At 43.7% G+C, this 19,518-nt stretch overlaps 1 protein-coding gene across 2 annotated transcripts in view; it reads right to left on the reverse strand.

The window, feature by feature from the left end:
• The window catches only part of LOC134727079 (uncharacterized), a 36,175-nt gene that overhangs the window by 15,628 nt on the left and 1,029 nt on the right, over positions 1 to 19,518 (reverse strand). The window contains exon 2 of one of the 2 annotated variants that reach the window (XR_010108711.1): positions 17,038 to 17,188. Coding sequence is in view for 1 of the 2 variants with exons in the window: in XM_063591468.1 (XP_063447538.1) it covers positions 17,038 to 17,222 (185 nt within the window). In the remaining variant the exon portion in view is untranslated. Of the gene's footprint in view, positions 1 to 17,037; positions 17,317 to 19,518 lie in introns of those variants that run through there. The other variant, XM_063591468.1, reaches the window with a different exon arrangement.

The raw sequence follows: 19,518 nt of genomic DNA on the forward strand, positions 1-19,518 counted from the left end.
ACTATACCAACTGGGTCTTTGCGTTCATGCAACCTTAGGCAAGATCCTTTCTAGTGTTCCTAGTGTGGACAGAATCTTTGCCAAAAAAAAATCAGTAACTTTACCCACCTTGGTCCTTGAACCTAGGCAACCTTAGGCAAGTGGGGACGAAAGATTTACCGTAGGGAATTGTTTTGTGGATAAAAAAAGGGGGATGATAGGGTAACCCTATCCCAACTTTGGACTTAAATTAAAAGGTCAGGCAATCTTTGAAAAGTGCAAATTAATTGAATCTAGTGGGTTCAAAAGCTTTACAGAAATTGCAGTAGAGATTTTTTTATGATTTAAACAAATGGGCTAGTAAGATCACCCTACCCTAACTTTGGACCTTAAAAAAATCCGTAACTTTTACCACCTGGGTATTTGGGCCCAGGCAACCTTAGGCAAGTGCCTATCATTTGTACGTAGTGGGGAAAAAAAGCATTGCCTTAGTGAAAACTAAATGAAGGAAAGAAGAGGGATGGTAGGGTCATCCTACCCCAACTTTGGATCTAAAAAAAAGCCCCGCAACTTTACCCACCTTGGTATCAAGGCATAGGCAACCTTAGGCAAGTGCTTACTTATCATTTGTACCTAGTGAGGAAAAAAGCTTTGCCGTAGGGATATTTGTGAATTCAAGAAATGGGATAGGTCACCCTACCCCAACTTACGGCCTCAATTAAAAAAGTTCCGTAACTTTACCAAACTGGGTCTTTAGGTTCAGGTAACAACCTAAGGCAAGTGCCTATTAATAATTCCTAGTGGGACAAAAGATTAACGAAAGGGGATAGTAGGGTCACCCGACCCCAACTGTGGACCTCAAAATAAAAATTGCGAACTTTACCCTCCTGGGTCTTTGTGTCCAGGCAACTTTAAACAATATCCTATCGAGTGTTCCTAGTTTGGACAACAGCTTTGCCGTAAGGACTTTGCTATGAATTAAATAAGGGGGGTGGTAGGGTCACCCGACCCTAACTTTGGACCTAAAAAAAAAGTTCCGTTACTTTACCCACCTGGATCATTGGGTCCAGGCAAGCTTAGGCAATTGCCTATCGAGTGTTCCTAGTGTGGATAAAAGCTTTGTCGTAGGGACTTTGCTATGAATTGAATAAGGGGGAGGGTAGGGTCACACGACCCCCACTTTGGACCTCTGAAAAAAAATTCCGTAACTTTACCCACCTGTCTCTTTGGGACCATGCAAGCTTATGAAATTGCCTATCGAGTGTACTTAGTTTGGTTAAAAGCTTTGCCGTAGGGACTTAACTATGAATTAAAGAAGGGGAGGGTAGGGTGACCCGACCCCAACTTTAGACCTCCGAAAAAAAAAATCCATGACTTTACCCATCTGGATCTTTAGGTTCAGGCAAGCTTAGGCAATTGCCTATCGAGTGTACCTAGTGTGGTTAAAAGCTTTGCCGTAGGGACTTGGCTATGAATTAAAGAAGGGGAGGGTAGGGTCACCCGACCCCAACTTTAGACCTCCGAAAAAAAAAATCCGTAACTTTACCCACCTTGATCTTTGGGCCCAGGCAAGCTTAGGCAATTGCCTATCGAGTGTACCTAGTGTGGTTAAAAGCTTTGCCGTAGGGACTTGGCTATGAATTAAAGAAGGGGGAGGGTAGGGTCACCCGACCCCAACTTTGGACCTCCGAACAAAAATTTCCATAACTTTACCCACATGTCTCTTTGGGACCATGCAAGCTTATGAAATTGCCTATCGAGTGTACTTAGTTTGGTTAAAAGCTTTGCCGTAGGGACTTAACTATGAATTAAAGAAGGGGAGGGTAGGGTCACCCGACCCTAACTTTGGACCTAAAAAAAAAGTTCCGTTACTTTACCCACCTGGATCATTGGGTCCAGGCAAGCTTAGGCAATTGCCTATCGAGTGTTCCTAGTGTGGATAAAAGCTTTGTCGTAGGGACTTTGCTATGAATTGAATAAGGGGGAGGGTAGGGTCACACGACCCCCACTTTGGACCTCTGAAAAAAAAATCCGTAACTTTACCCACCTGTCTCTTTGGGACCATGCAAGCTTATGAAATTGCCTATCGAGTGTACTTAGTTTGGTTAAAAGCTTTGCCGTAGGGACTTAACTATGAATTAAAGAAGGGGAGGGTAGGGTGACCCGACCCCAACTTTAGACCTCCGAAAAAAAAAATCCATGACTTTACCCATCTGGATCTTTAGGCTCAGGCAAGCTTAGGCAATTGCCTATCGAGTGTACCTAGTGTGGTTAAAAGCTTTGCCGTAGGGACTTGGCTATGAATTAAAGAAGGGGAGGGTAGGGTCACCCGACCCCAACTTTAGACCTCCGAAAAAAAAAATCCGTAACTTTACCCACCTTGATCTTTGGGCCCAGGCAAGCTTAGGCAATTGCCTATCGAGTGTACCTAGTGTGGTTAAAAGCTTTGCCGTAGGGACTTGGCTATGAATTAAAGAAGGGGAGGTTAGGGTCACCCGACCCCAACTTTAGACCTCCGAAAAAAAAATCCGTAATTTTACCCACCTGGATCTTTGGGCCCAGGCAAGCTTAGGCAATTGCCTATCGAGTGTACCTAGTGTGGTTAAAAGCTTTGCCGTAAGGACTTGGCTATGAATTATAGAAGGGGGAGGGGAGGGTCAACCGACCCCAACTTTGGACCTCCGAACAAAAATTTCCATAACTTTACCCACCTGGATCTTTGGGCCCAGGCAAGCTCAGGCAATTGCCTATCGATTGTCCCTAGTGTGGTTAAAAGCTTTGCCGTAGGGACTTGGCTATGAATTTAAGAAGGGGGAGGTAGGGTCACCCGACCCCAACTTTGGACCTCCGAAAAAAAAAATCCATGACTTTACCCTTCTGGATCTTTAGGCTCAGGCAAGCTTAGGCAATTGCCTATCGAGTGTACCTAGTGTGGTTAAAAGCTTTGCCGTAGGGACTTGGCTATGAATTAAAGAAGGGGAGGGTAGGGTCACCCGACCCCAACTTTAGACCTCCGAAAAAAAAATCCGTAACTTTACCCACGTTGATCTTTGGGCCCAGGCAAGCTTAGGCAATTGCCTATCGATTGTACCTAGTGTGGTTAAAAGCTTTGCCGTAGGGACTTGGCTATGAATTAAAGAAGGGGGAGGGTAGGGTCACCCGACCCCAACTTTGGACCTCCGAACAAAAATTTCCATAACTTTGCCAAACTGGATCTTTGGGCCAAGGCAAGCTCAGGCAATTGCCTATCGATTGTCCCTAGTGTGGTTAAAAGCTTTGCCGTAGGGACTTGGCTATGAATTAAAGAAGGGGAGGGTAGGGTCACCCGACCCCAACTTTAGACCTCCGAAAAAAAAAAATCCGTAACTTTACCCACCTGGATCTTTGGGCCCAGGCAAGCTAAGGCAATTGCCTATCGAGTGTACCTAGTGTGGTTAAAAGCTTTGCCGTAGGAACTTGGCTATGAATTAAAGAAGGGGGAGGGTAGGGTCACCCGACCCCAACTTTGGACCTCCGAACAAAAATTTCCATAACTTTTCCCACCTGTATATTTGGGCCCAGGCAAACTTAGGCAATTGCCTCTCGAGTGTACCTAGTGTGGTTAATAGCTTTGCCGTAGGGACTTGGCTATGAATTAAAGAAGGGGGAGGGTAGGGTCACCCGACCCCAACTTTGGACCTCCGAAAAAAAAATCCGTAACTTAACCCACCTGGATCGTTGGGCCCAGGCAAGCTTATGCATTTGCCTATCGAGTTTACCTAGTTTGGTTAAAATTTTTGCCGTAGGGACTTGGCTATAAATTAAAGAAGGGGGAGGGTAGGGTCACCCGACCCTAACTTTAGACCTCCGAAAAATAAATTCCGTAACTTTACCCACCTGGATCTTTGGGCCCAGGCAAGCTAAGGCAATTGCCTATCGAGTGTATCTAGTGTGGTTAAAAGCTTTGCCGTAGGGACTTGGCTATGAATTAAAGAAGGGGAGGGTAGGGTCACCCGACCCCAACTTTGGACTTCCGAACAAAAATTTCCATACCTTTACCCACCTGGATCTTTAGGCCCAGGCAAGCTTGGGCAATTGTCTATCAAGTGTCCTTAGTGTGGTTAAAAGCTTTGCCGTAGGGACTTGGCTATGAATTTAAGAAGGGGGTAGGTGGGGTCACCCGACCCCAACTTTGGACCTCCGAAAAAAAAAATCCGTAACTTTACCCACCTGGATCTTTAGACCCAGGCAAGCTTAGACAATTGCCTTTCGAGTGTACCTAGTGTTGTTAAAAGCTTTGCCGTAGGGACTTGGCTATGAATTAAAGAAGGGGGAGGGTAGGGTCACCGACCCCAACTTTAGACCTCCAAAAAAAAAATTCCATAATTTTACCCACCTGGGTCTTTGGGCCCAGGTAAGCTTAGGCAATTGCCTGTCGAGTATACCTAGTGTGGTTAAAAGCTTTGCCGTAGGGACTTGGCTATGAATTAAAGAAGGGGAGGGTATGGTCACCCGACCCTAACTTTGGACCTCCGAAAAAAAAATCCTTAACTTTACCCACCTGGATTTTTAGGCCCAGGCAAGCTTAGGCAATTGCCTATCGAGTGTACCTAGTGTGGTTAAAAGCTTTGCCGTAGGGACTTGGCTATGAATTAAAGAAGCGGGAGGGTAGGGTCACCCGACCCCAACTTTAGACCTCCGAAGAAAAAAAATCCGTAACTTTACCCACCTGGATCTTTTGGCCCAGGCAAGCTTATGCATTTGCCTATCGAGTGTACCTAGTTTGGTTAAAAGATTAGCCGTAAGGACTTGGCTATGAACTAAAGAAGGGGGAGGGTAGGGTCACCCGACCCCAAATTTAGACCTCCGAAAAAAAAAATCCGTAACTTTACCCACCTGGATCTTTGGGCCCAGGCAAGCTTAGGTTATTGCCTATCGAGTGTACCTAGTGTGGTTAAAATCTTTGCCGTAGGGACTTGACTATGAATTAAAGAAGGGGGAGAGTAGGGTCACCCGACCCCAACTTTGGACCTCCGAACAAAAATTTCCATAACTTTACCCACCTGTATCTTTGGGCCCAGGCAAGCTTAGGCAATTGCCTATCGATTGTCCCTAGTGTGGTTAAAAGCTTTGCCGTAGGGACTTGGCTATGAATTTAAGGAGGGGGAGGGTAGGGTCACCCGACCTCAACTTTGGACCTCCGAAAAAAAAATTCGTATCTTTACCCACCTGGATCTTTGGACCCAGGCAAGCTTAGGCTATTGCTTATCGAGTGTACCTAGTGTGGTTAAAAGCTTTGCCGTAGGGACTTGGCTATGAATTAAAGAAGGGGAGGGTAGGGTCACCCGACCCCAGCTTCGGACCTCCGAAAAATAAATTCCGTAACTTTACCCACCTGGATCTTTGGACCCAGGCAAGCTTATGTAATTGCCTATCGAGTGTACCTAGTGTGGTTAAAAGCTTTGCCGTATGGACTTGGCTATGAATTAAAGAAGGGGGAGGGTAGGGTCACCCGACCACAACTTTGGACCTCCGAAAAAAAAAATCCTTAACTTTACCCACCTAGAACTTTGTGCCCATGTAAGCTTAAGCAATTGCCTATCGAGTGTACCTAGTATGGTTAAAAGCTTTGCCGTAGGGACTTGGCTATGAATTTAAGAAGGGGGAGGGTAGGGTCACCCGACCCCAACTTTGGACCTCCGAAAAAAAAATCCGTGACTTTACCCATCTGGATCTTTAGGCTCAGGCAAGCTTAGGCAATTGCCTATCGAGTATACCTAGTGTGGTTAAAAGCTTTGCCGTAGGGACTTGGCTATGAATTAAAGAAGGGGAGGGTAGGGTCACCCGTCCCCAACTTTGGACCTCCGAAAAATAAATTCCGTAACTTTACCCACCTGGATCTTTGGACCCGGGCAAGCTTATGTAATTGCCTATCGAGTGTACCTAGTGTGGTTAAAAGCTTTGCCGTATGGACTTGGCTATGAATTAAAGAAGGGGGAGGGTAGGGTCACCCGACCCCAACTTTGGACCTCCGAAAAAAAAAATTCGTAACTTTACCCACCTAGATCTTTGTGCCCATGCAAGCTTAAGCAATTGCCTATCGAGTGTACCTAGTAAGGTTAAAAGCTTTGTCGTAGGGAAAAATCTGTAACTTTACCCACCAGCTGGATCTTTGGGCCCAGGCAAGCTTAGGCAATTGCCTATCGAGTGTACCTAGTGTGGTTAAAAGCTTTGCCGTAGGGACTTGGCTATGAATTTAAGAAGGGGGAGGGTAGGGTCACCCGACCCCAACTTTGGACCTCCGAACAAAAAATCTGTAACTTTACCCACCAGCTGGATTTTTCGGCCCAGGCAAGCTTAGGCAATTGCCTATCGAGTGTACTTAGTGTGGATAAAAGCTTTCCCGAAGGGACTTGGCTATGAATTTAAGAAGGGGGAGGGTAGGGTCACCCGACCCCAACTTTGGACCTCCGAAAAAAAAAAATCCATGACTTTACCCATCTGGATCTTTAGGCTCAGGCAAGCTTAGGCAATTGCCTGTCGAGTATACCTAGTGTGGTTAAAAGCTTTGCCGTAGGGACTTGGCTATGAATTAAAGAAGGGGAGGGTATGGTCACCCGACCCAAACTTTGGACCTCCGAAAAAAAAATCCTTAACTTTACCCACCTGGATTTTTAGGCCCAGGCAAGCTTAGGCAATTGCCTATCGAGTGTACCTAGTGTGGTTAAAAGCTTTGCCGTAGGGACTTGGCTATGAATTAAAGAAGCGGGAGGGTAGGGTCACCCGACCCCAACTTTAGACCTCCGAAGAAAAAAAATCCGTAACTTTACCCACCTGGATCTTTTGGCCCAGGCAAGCTTATGCATTTGCCTATCGAGTGTACCTAGTTTGGTTAAAAGATTAGCCGTAAGGACTTGGCTATGAACTAAAGAAGGGGGAGGGTAGGGTCACCCGACCCCAAATTTAGACCTCCGAAAAAAAAAATCCGTAACTTTACCCACCTGGATCTTTGGGCCCAGGCAAGCTTAGGTTATTGCCTATCGAGTGTACCTAGTGTGGTTAAAATCTTTGCCGTAGGGACTTGACTATGAATTAAAGAAGGGGGAGAGTAGGGTCACCCGACCCCAACTTTGGACCTCCGAACAAAAATTTCCATAACTTTACCCACCTGTATCTTTGGGCCCAGGCAAGCTTAGGCAATTGCCTATCGAGTGTCCCTAGTGTGGTTAAAAGCTTTGCCGTAGGGACTTGGCTATGAATTTAAGGAGGGGGAGGGTAGGGTCACCCGACCTCAACTTTGGACCTCCGAAAAAAAAATTCGTATCTTTACCCACCTGGATCTTTGGACCCAGGCAAGCTTAGGCTATTGCTTATCGAGTGTACCTAGTGTGGTTCAAAGCTTTGCCGTAGGGACTTGGCTATGAATTAAAGAAGGGGAGGGTAGGGTCACCCGACCCCAGCTTCGGACCTCCGAAAAATAAATTCCGTAACTTTACCCACCTGGATCTTTGGACCCAGGCAAGCTTATGTAATTGCCTATCGAGTGTACCTAGTGTGGTTAAAAGCTTTGCCGTATGGACTTGGCTATGAATTAAAGAAGGGGGAGGGTAGGGTCACCCGACCACAACTTTGGACCTCCGAAAAAAAAAATCCTTAACTTTATCCACCTAGAACTTTGTGCCCATGTAAGCTTAAGCAATTGCCTATCGAGTGTACCTAGTATGGTTAAAAGCTTTGCCGTAGGGACTTGGCTATGAATTTAAGAAGGGGGAGGGTAGGGTCACCCGACCCCAACTTTGGACCTCCGAAAAAAAAAATCCGTGACTTTACCCATCTGGATCTTTAGGCTCAGGCAAGCTTAGGCAATTGCCTATCGAGTATACCTAGTGTGGTTAAAAGCTTTGCCGTAGGGACTTGGCTATGAATTAAAGAAGGGGAGGGTAGGGTCACCCGTCCCCAACTTTGGACCTCCGAAAAATAAATTCCGTAACTTTACCCACCTGGATCTTTGGACCCGGGCAAGCTTATGTAATTGCCTATCGAGTGTACCTAGTGTGGTTAAAAGCTTTGCCGTATGGACTTGGCTATGAATTAAAGAAGGGGGAGGGTAGGGTCACCCGACCCCAACTTTGGACCTCCGAAAAAAAAAATTCGTAACTTTACCCACCTAGATCTTTGTGCCCATGCAAGCTTAAGCAATTGCCTATCGAGTGTACCTAGTAAGGTTAAAAGCTTTGTCGTAGGGAAAAATCTGTAACTTTACCCACCAGCTGGATCTTTGGGCCCAGGCAAGCTTAGGCAATTGCCTATCGAGTGTACCTAGTGTGGTTAAAAGCTTTGCCGTAGGGACTTGGCTATGAATTTAAGAAGGGGGAGGGTAGGGTCACCCGACCCCAACTTTGGACCTCCGAACAAAAAATCTGTAACTTTACCCACCAGCTGGATTTTTCGGCCCAGGCAAGCTTAGGCAATTGCCTATCGAGTGTACTTAGTGTGGATAAAAGCTTTCCCGAAGGGACTTGGCTATGAATTTAAGAAGGGGGAGGGTAGGGTCACCCGACCCCAACTTTGGACCTCCGAAAAAAAAAAATCCATGACTTTACCCATCTGGATCTTTAGGCTCAGGCAAGCTTAGGCAATTGCCTATCGAGTGTACCTAGTGTGGTTAAAAGCTTTGCCGTAGGGACTTGGCTATGAATTAAAGAAGGGGAGGGTAGGGTCACCCGACCCCAACTTTAGACCTCCGAAAAAAAAATTCCGTAACTTTACCCACCTGGATCTTTGGGCCCAGGCAAGCTTAGGCAATTGCCTATCGAGTGTACCTAGTGTGGTTAAAAGCTTTGCCGTAGGGACTTGGCTATGAATTAAAGAAGGGGGAGGGTAGGGTCACCCGACCCCAACTTTGGACCTCCGAACAAAAATGTCCATAACTTTACCCACCTGGATCTTTGGGCCCAGGCAAGCTCAGGTAATTGCCTATCGATTGTCCTTAGTGTGGTTAAAAGCTTTGCCGTAGGGACTTGGCTATGAATTTAAGAAGAGGGAGGGTAGGGTCACCCGACCCCAACTTTGGACCTATGAAAAAAAAATTAGTAACTTTACCCACCTGGATCTTTCAATTGGACCCAGGCAAGCTTAGGCAATTGCCTATCGAGTGTACCTAGTGTGGTTGAAAGCTTTGCCGTAGGGACTTGGCTATGAATTAAAGAAGGGGGAGGGTAGGGTCACCCGACCCCAACTTTGGACCTCCGAAAAATAAAATCCGTAACTTTACCCACCTGGATCTTTGGTGCCCAGGCAACCTTAGGCAATTGCCTTTCGAGTGTACCTAGTGTGGTTAAAAGCTTTGCCGTAGGGACTTGGCTATGAATTAAAGAAGGGGAGGGTAGGGTCACCTGACCCCAACTTCGGACCTCCGAAAAATAAATTCCGTAACTTTACCCACCTGGATCTTTGGACCCAGGCAAGCTTAGGTAATTGCCTATCGAGTGTACCTAGTGTGGTTAAAAGCTTTGCCGTAGGGACTTGGCTATGAATTAAAGAAGGGGGAGGGTAGGGTCACCCGACCCCAACTTTGGACCTCCGAAAAAAAAATTCCGTAACTTTACCCACCTAGATCTTTGGGCCCATGCAAGCTTAAGCAATTGCCTATCGGGTGTACGTAGTGTTGTTAAAAGCTTTGCCGTAGGGACTTGGCTATGAATTAAAGAAGGGGGAGGGTAGGGTCACCGACCCCCAACTTTGCGGGACCTCCGAAAAAAAAATCCATAACTTTATCCACTTGGATCTTTGGGCCCAGGCAAGCTTAGGTAATTGCCTATCAAGTGTACCTAGTGTGGTTAAAAGCTTTGCCGTAGGGACTTGGCTATGAATTAAAGAAGGGGGAGAGTAGGGTCACCCGACCCCAACTTTGGACCTCCGAAAAAAAAAATCCGTAACTTTACCCACCTGGATCTTTGAGCCCATGTATGCTTAGGCAATTGCCTATCGAGTGTCCCTAGTATGGTTAAAAGCTTTGCCGTAGGGACTTGGCTATGAATTTAAGAAGGGGGAGGGTAGGGTCACCCGACCCCAACTTTGAGCCTCCAAAAAAAAAATCAGTAACTTTACCCACCAGCTGGATCTTTGGGCCCAGGCAAGCTTAGGCAATTGCCTATCGAGTGTACCTAGTGTGGTTAAAAGCTTTGCCGTAGGGACTTGGCTATGAATTAAAGAAGGGGGAGAGTAGGGTCACCCGACCCCAACTTTGGACCTCCGAAAAAAAAAATCCGTAACTTTACACACCTAGATCTTTGTGCCCATGCAAGCTTAAGCAATTGCCTATCGAGTGTACCTAGTATGGTCAAAAGCTTTGCCGTAGGGACTTGGCTATGAATTAAAGAAGGGGGAGAGTAGGGTCACCCGACCCCAACTTTGGACCTCCGAAAAAAAAAATCCGTAACTTTACACACCTAGATCTTTGTGCCCATGCAAGCTTAAGCAATTGCCTATCGAGTGTACGTAGTGTGGTTAAAAGCTTTGCCGTAGGGACTTGGCTATGAATTAAAGAAGGGGGAGGGTAGGGTCACCGACCCCCAACTTTGCGGGACCTCCAAAAAAAAAATCCATAACTTTACCCACTTGGATCTTTGGGCCCAGGCAAGCTTAGGCAATTGCCTATCAAGTGTACCTAGTGTGGTTAAAAGCTTTGCCGTAGGGACTTGGCTATGAATTAAAGAAGGGGGAGAGTAGGGTCACCCGACCCCAACTTTGGACCTCCGAAAAAAAAAATCCGTAACTTTACCCACCTGGATCTTTGAGTCCATGTATGCTTAGGCAATTGCCTATCGAGTGTCCCTAGTATGGTTAAAAGCTTTGCCGTAGGGACTTGGCTATGAATTTAAGAAGGGGGAGGGTAGGGTCACCCGACCCCAACTTTGAGCCTCAAAAAAAAAAAATCAGTTACTTTACCCACCAGCTGGATCTTTGGGCCCAGGCAAGCTTAGGCAATTGCCTATCGAGTGTACCTAGTGTGGTTAAAAGCTTTGCCGTAGGGACTTGGCTATGAATTAAAGAAGGGGGAGAGTAGGGTCACCCGACCCCAACTTTGGACCTCCGAAAAAAAAAATCCGTAACTTTACACACCTAGATTTTTGTGCCCATGCAAGCTTAAGCAATTGCCTATCGAGTGTACCTAGTATGGTTAAAAGCTTTGTCGTAGGGACTTGGCTATGAATTTAAGAAAGGGGAGGGTAGGGTCACCCGACCCCGACTTTGGACCTCCGAAAAAAAATCCATGACTTTACCCATCTGGATCTTTAGGCTCAGGCAAGCTTAGGCAATTGCCTATCGAGTGTACCTTGTGTGGTTAAAAGCTTTGCCGTAGGGACTTGGCTATGAATTAAAGAAGGGGAGGGTAGGGTCACCCGACCCCAACTTTAGACCTCCGAAAAAAAAAATCCGTAACTTTACCCACCTGGATCTTTGGGCCCAGGCAAGCTTAGGCAATTGCCTATCGAGTGTACCTAGTGTGGTTAAAAGCTTTGCCGTAGGGACTTGGCTATGAATTAAAGAAGGGGGAGAGTAGGGTCACCCGACCCCAACTTTGGACCCCTGAACAAAAATTTCCATAACTTTACCCACCTGGATCTTTGGGCCCAGGCAAGCTCAGGTAATTGCCTATCGATTGTCCCTAGTGTGGTTAAAAGCTTTGCCGTAGGGACTTGGCTATGAATTTAAGAAGGGGGAGGGTAGGGTCACCCGACCCCAACTTTGGACCTCCGAAAAAATTTTTAGTAACTTTACCAACCTGGATCTTTCAATTGGACCCAGGCAAGCTTAGGCAATTGCCTATCGAGTGTACCTAGTGTGGTTGAAACCTTTGCCGTAGGGACTTGGCTATGAATTAAAGAAGGGGGAGGGTATGATCACCCGACCCCAACTTTGGACCTCCGAAAAATAAATTCCGTAACTTTACCCACCTGGATCTTTGGTGCCCAGGCAACCTTAGGCAATTGCCTTTCGAGTGTACCTAGTGTGGTTAAAAGCTTTGCCGTAGGGACTTGGCTATGAATTAAAGAAGGGGAGGGTAGGGTCACCTGACCCCAACTTTAGACCTCCGAAAAAAAAATTCCGTAACTTTACCCACCTGGATCTTTGGGCCCAGGCAAGCTTAGGCAATTGCCTATCGAGTGTACCTAGTGTGGTTAAAAGCTTTGCCGTAGGGACTTGGCTATGAATTAAAGAAGGGGGAGGGTAGGGTCACCCGACCCCAACTTTGGACCTCCGAACAAAAATTTCCATAACTTTACCCACCTGGATCTTTGGGCCCAGGCAAGCTCAGGTAATTGCCTATCGATTGTCCTTAGTGTGGTTAAAAGCTTTGCCGTAGGGACTTGGCTATGAATTTAAGAAGGGGGAGGGTAGGGTCACCTGACCCCAACTTTGGACCTATGAAAAAAAAATTAGTAACTTTACCCACCTGGATCTTTCAATTGGACCCAGGCAAGCTTAGGCAATTGCCTATCGAGTGTACCTAGTGTGGTTAAAAGCTTTGCCGTAGGGACTTGGCTATGAATTAAAGAAGGGGAGGGTAGGGTCACCCGACCCCAACTTTAGACCTCCGAAAAAAAAATCCGTAACTTTACCCACCTGGATCTTTGGGCCCAGGCAAGCTTAGGCAATTGCCTATCGAGTGTACCTAGTGTGGTTAAAAGCTTTGCCGTAGGGACTTGGCTATGAATTAAAGAAGGGGGAGGGTAGGGTCACCCGACCCCAACTTTGGACCTCCGAACAAAAATTTCCATAACTTTACCCACCTGGATCTTTGGACCCAGGCAAGCTTAGGCAATTGCCTATCGAGTGTACCTAGTGTGGTTGAAAGCTTTGCCGTAGGGACTTGGCTATGAATTAAAGAAGGGGGAGGGTATGGTCACCCGACCCCAACTTTGGACCTCCGAAAAATAAATTCCGTAACTTTACCCACCTGGATCTTTGGTGCCCAGGCAACCTTAGGCAATTGCCTTTCGAGTGTACCTAGTGTGGTTAAAAGCTTTGCCGTAGGGACTTGGCTATGAATTAAAGAAGGGGAGGGTAGGGTCACCTGACCCCAACTTCGGACCTCCGAAAAATAAATTCCGTAACTTTACCCACCTGGATCTTTAGACCCAGGCAAGCTTAGGTAATTGCCTATCGAGTTTACCTAGTGTGGTTAAAAGCTTTGCCGTAGGGACTTGGCTATGAATTAAAGAAGGGGGAGGGTAGGGTCACCCGAACCCAACTTTGGACCTCCGAAAAAAAAATTCCGTAACTTTACCCACCTAGATCTTTGGGCCCATGCAAGCTTAAGCAATTGCCTATCGGGTGTACGTATTGTTGTTAAAAGCTTTGTCGTAGGGACTTGGCTATGAATTAAAGAAGGGGGAGGGTAGGGTCACCGACCCCCAACTTTGCGGGACCTCCGAAAAAAAATCCATAACTTTACCCACTTGGATCTTTGGGCCCAGGCAAGCTTAGGCAATTGCCTATCGAGTGTACCTAGTGTGGTTAAAAGCTTTGCCGTAGGGACTTGGCTATGAATTAAAGAAGGGGGAGAGTAGGGTCACCCGACCCCAACTTTGGACCTCCGAAAAAAAAAATCCGTAACTTTACCCACCTGGATCTTTGAGCCCATGTATGCTTAGGCAATTGCCTATCGAGTGTCCCTAGTATGGTTAAAAGCTTTGCCGTAGGGACTTGGCTATGAATTTAAGAAGGGGGAGGGTAGGGCACCCGACCCCAACTTTGAGCCTCCAAAAAAAAAAATCCGTGACTGTACCCACCAGCTGGATCGTTGGGCCCAGGCAAGCTTAGGCAATTGCCTATCGAGTGTACCTAGTGTGGTTAAAAGCTTTGCCGTAGGGACTTGGCTATGAATTAAAGAAGGGGGAGAGTAGGGTCACCCGAACCCAACTTTGGACCTCCGAAAAAAAAAATCCGTAACTTTACCCACCTGGATCTTTGAGCCCATGTAAGCTTAGGCAATTGCCTATCGAGTGTCCCTAGTATGGTTAAAAGCTTTGCCGAAGGAACTTAGCTATGAATTTAAGAAGGGGGAGGGTAGGGTCACCCGAACCCAACTTTGGACCTCCAAAAAAAAAAATCCGTAACTTTACCCACCTGGATCTTTGGGCCCAGGCAAGCTTAAGCAATTTCCTATCGAGTGTACCTAGTGTGGTTAAAAGCTTTGCCGTAGAGATTTGGCTATGAATTAAAGAAGGGGGAGGGTAGGGTCACCCGACCCCAACTTAGGGGTGACCCTACCACATCCGGGACTTTGCCGACCCTACCACATCCGGGACTTTGCTGTAGGAAAATGTTTACGGATTATAGTTATTTTACATAGACTTGAATCTAAATAATTTTTTGTTTAGATTAACCAAAATATTTATGTCAAATCGTTCTCGTTCTATTTGACGTGTGTTGTTTTCACACTTATCGTTTTTCTTATAAGAATGTAATAAATAAATTACTAGAGTGACTATTTACTTATGAATAATTTCCTGATCTAGCTTGTTCTTAGACGAAAAGTGTATATAATGGTTATCAGCTTTTCTTTTCAATCGAATAATTTCTATAAGCTTGACGATCTAATTGTATCGCTACACTAGTTTATTGTTACCCGTTGTTATAAATTGTTATTATTATTATTATACAGATAATAACCCATCCCTTATCAGAGAGAAAGGAGAAAGGGTTAATAGCTAAAACATTTTTTAGATTCCCGGCTTTAAAAAAAAATCGTATTTAGTACACGAATAAATAATTAAACTTTGGATGTGTTAAAATGGAATTAAATTTCATCTTCCTACTGGAAATTATTAGTCATCATATTAATTTATTTGTCATCATATTTATAAGTACGTTTGGTGTTGTTGCAAGTCTTCGGTTTTTGGGCATGATCATGTTGGCGCGTTTTCTTATTGTTCGCTGGCTTATTGTTCGCTAGCTTGATTCACCTTATTGTTCGCTGGCTTATTGTTCGCTAGCTTGAGTCTGGTTTGATAATGCAAGGCCAGCAAGATTTTGTGTTATGAACAGAAAACTAAACGGAAAGAAATTTAATATAGATTATGAGAAATTCTAACATGACGTCCTTCAAACGCTTTGAGTACACACCCGTGATAAAATTTGAATATATTGCATGGGCTGTTCCGATCGTACTCCCACGTCATACGCTTTTTTATAAATGAGTTTGCGACGTCATAAAACGATGACGTTAGAATATGAGCATTTAATGGGAAATACAATCTTGTATTACCGAAAATCATCACAACATGGAAACGTAAACAAACGATGCTAAAATGTGTTATAAGCTATATTTGTTTAAACATTTAAGACATATAAGTAAAATATTACGGATTAAAAATGAGTCGAGGTTTGTGATTGGACACAGAGATGTCAGTATATATTCAGGAAACTGCCGGGGTATATACGACGTTGTTATCCCCAATTGGAACCTCAAAAACGTCATCATAACATCGGTTACTATGTGACGTAGTCAAAAGCTATCAAACTTTCAGTTATTATAAATCATTACATACACGATAAAATTATATTCAAATCAAATTAGAAAATCCTTCATGTATGCCGAACATATCAGGTTGGGTTTTTCAATATATATGTGTTGTCAACAAATACCTGCACTGAAAAATAACATTAAGTCAGGGGTAATCCGTAATATATGTGTAATTCAGGTCTCAGACAGGGTATATACTGTGACATTCCCGGCTTAGAGTTTATATCCCCTGAGACCTGAATAACATATATTATCACTTAAATTAATTCAAAACTATCTATATACTTTATTTTAAATAGTTAAAACATGTCACTAATTCAGTTTGCTTCGTTCTTTTACGCCAATTTGATAGTGTGTTTATTTCTAGGAATGGCAAATATTTGCCTCCACCTAGAGCGCTTCGATCCAAAAAAATTGCCGTATTTGACCTATTAGAATTGAAATAATTCATGGGGGCTTGAATATATCTAGAATTTTCCACGGGTTGTTACTTTATGCCAATATTTTACCCAGGGTAAAATGTTTGTCATAAACAGCAAACCCGTGGTAAAATCACGATATATTCAAGCCCCCATGAATAATTTCTTAATTATCACGTGCGCAAATAATGTACTTTCAGAATAATAAAGCGAACTTCAGATCATTTGATACATGTTTTCTTACTAAAACAGTTAGCGGATTTTCAACATATAATTATTTTTGTTAAAGTTACATGACCTGAGTTATCTTCCCTTATATGAAAAAAAAAAAAAGTAAAACAAATGTTCTTAATTCGTTAAAGTCAGTCACAAACAATGAATAATCAAACACATAATTTTCTTCGTTTAGTCGAAACCTCTTACAAATGAAGTATATTCTTCTCTCAAAAATTGCAAATTCCAACTTAAAGATCCGTTAAATGAACTTAAAGATCTAGACCGATTTTATTTCTGCTATTTCACAATCCAAGACGGTTGATATAAAAAAAAACATTTTTTAGGATACATTATTCATTTACCACACCCCAAAAATAAAACTAACCCAATACAAATTTAAAAACCACCCTAGATTATATATATTTTTTTTTAGTAGATGGTCATTAGGTACGACATGAATAAAATAAAATGTCAATCATTAATAAATACTTATTTGCTTTTCAGGTATTAACATGAAAAGATTGCCTACAATAAAAGTGAAATACGGATTAATTATGACCATCGGCAGCCTTTGGATGTAATCTCGGTGGCTAATTACATGTAGATGAAGTCCAGACAACAGACACACGAAATGTTGATACGTATTGAGTCCACGCATTACTTATTTTATTCATTTTGTAATCTTTATATAGTACGTTTTAGTATGTTATGAATTAAATATAAGAATTTAAGACAAATGAGAGAACATGAATTCGACAGTTAGTGCCCTTTCAAATATAACTTGTTATGGATGAACATCGTATCTACATTGTCAATGTCAAAGATAACAAATACTCGTGTTATACAGTAAACATACAGATAATAAAAAAAAAAACATTTTCAAAATTTTCAAGCGTAATATTCACTCACATTCCAGGATAGCTAGCGGAGTATCTTCTGTAACAGCATGGATTAGTGGGGTTCAATGTGTATGTGTTGCAGCATCCATTAGAACAATATTTAGAATCAGTTTTATCGTATACAGAGCTGTAATAGGAACAGTATGAGGCACTGGCAACTCCTGTTGATAAAGATATATACATCGGAAAGTGCATAATAGTATGTAATACCGCAGTCCCACTAGGACACGATCGCACTACGAATGAAAATTTGACGATTGTAGTGCGACCGTGTTGATCGTAGTTAGGTCGTAGTACGGTCGTGATGAGGTCTTTATGATCGTGATGAGCGTGGCAAAATTTGAACATGGTGCGGTCGTGGCGAAACCAGGTCGTAGTAGAAGCGTAGTGAGAACGCAGTAAGATGATGATAAGATCGCAAAGGTCGCTGTACCCTCGTATCGAGAGCGTAGCGAAAGCATGGTTATATTCGTAGAGACTGTGCTTCGATCTTACAGCGACGTTATTAGGACCTCACTACGATCATCACGTTCTAATCGCGACCAAACTACACTTCCACTATGACTATAAAAAGTTTACACCACGCTGTTCAAGACCATAGTACGATTCTAGCACGACCTTGCCGCCCTCAACGCGCTCTTCATACGATCTGACTACGTTCATACTACGACTTTCATTTTTATTGTCATTTTCACATAAAATATATTAAATTTCTACAGGTTTTGTTTGTCTGTATGTAAAAAGGATTTCTTGTTCATTTTCTCTAACTGCTAAACCATGCCACATTATGTATGTATGTGCCTATCCTAAGTCAGGAACCTGTCAATCAATGATTACCGTTTGTTAATGCGTTACATATATGTTTTTTTAATTCATTTTCTGATCACGAATAAAGCCGCGACCTCACCACGATCTAAATTTATTTTAGATAGCGGTGAGCGTGGTGCGTTCGTGGTCTAGCGGGACTACGATCCTGGTCCATCAACTTTACCACGATCGCATTACGCTCACCGCAATCTAAAATAAATTCCGATCGTGGTGAGCGTGCAGTAAAAGGAGTATGTTAATTTTCGTTTCATTCACGTTGCTACTACGTCCTCATTCATAAGCTTCTAAAACGATCCCGCTATGATTATACCGCGTTCTCACTACGACTATCACGATCTTTCTACGCTTATCACGTCCTCACTATGATTATACCACGATTTATCCGATTGCAACACGATTTTAGTTTGCTTCTACTGCGATTATAGCACGCCCTTACCACGACCTTACTACGATCACACCACGTTCAGACCAGATCTAACTTTACTCCCAGCAATAACGTCAACATCTTGTTCCATATACCGGTAAATATTGTATCATTCTTTCTAATACATTAAGTCAAACAAAACCTGTAGAGATTTTATACATTTTATATGACAATGAGAACGAGCATGATTGTCGTAGTACGAATGTAGTCATTTCGTTAGGAGAGCCTGATTAGGACGGCATGGGCGCGTGCTAAAATCGTACTAGGGTCTTGAACAGCGTAGTATAAATGTGATATAGTCGGAGTGGAAACGTCGTAGTAACGTAGCTGTCAGATCGTAGCACAGTCTCCTCGATAAGAATCTCGCTTTTGCTACGCTGTCACCATGATGGCACAGTGACCTTTGCGATCCTACCATCAACTTACTGCGCTCTCACTACGCTTCTACTGCGATCTCATTTCTCCCCGACCACATCATGATTGTTTTGAACATATTCAAACTTGGCCACGTTTATCACGATCATAAAGACCTCACCACTAACGTACTTCGATAGACAAGTCCGATAAATTATATACATTACTTGTTGTGTCAAGGTTGAAACGGTCAATTTAATATAGTATAGAAAAAAAATGAAGTTTATGCGATCTTTTTTACCTGACCTTTTGCTTTTAATTACCACACAGGTTTTGATTCAGGTTGGATTGGTCGGTCTGACACATCTCTACTGGATCATGATTCTGCACTATCAGATCTTCCTCTGTCTCTACCTCTACCCCGCCCACCAAGCTCACTAGTTTTGGTAGATTTGTGTAACATGACTGTGTCTTTTCCGAGAAACTCCAAGTATCAGTGAAAAGTAGAAAGAATGAAGATATTTATATAGAACACAATGTTGACTTTATTGCTGAGAGCGTATAGTAAGATTGCGACATGAACATGTGATGATCGTAATAGTAGCGTGGTCAGATCGTATTGCATCGGATAAATCGTTGTATGGTCGTAGTGAGGACATGATGAGCGTAGAAAGATCTTGATAATCGTAGTGAGGTCGCCATCATAAGCGTGGTCAGAACGTGGTACTATCGTAGCGGGATCGTTGAAGAAGTGTAATGATTATATAGTAGCAACGTGACAGAAACGAACATTTACATGTTCATGCCGCTCGTACCGCGACCTCATTACGATCTGAATTTTAGATCGCAATGAGCGTGGTGCGATCGTGGTCACGTGTGACTGAA

This window comes from Mytilus trossulus, chromosome 7 (assembly GCF_036588685.1).
Source record: "Mytilus trossulus isolate FHL-02 chromosome 7, PNRI_Mtr1.1.1.hap1, whole genome shotgun sequence".
Classification (NCBI taxonomy): Eukaryota; Metazoa; Mollusca; class Bivalvia; order Mytilida; family Mytilidae; genus Mytilus; species Mytilus trossulus.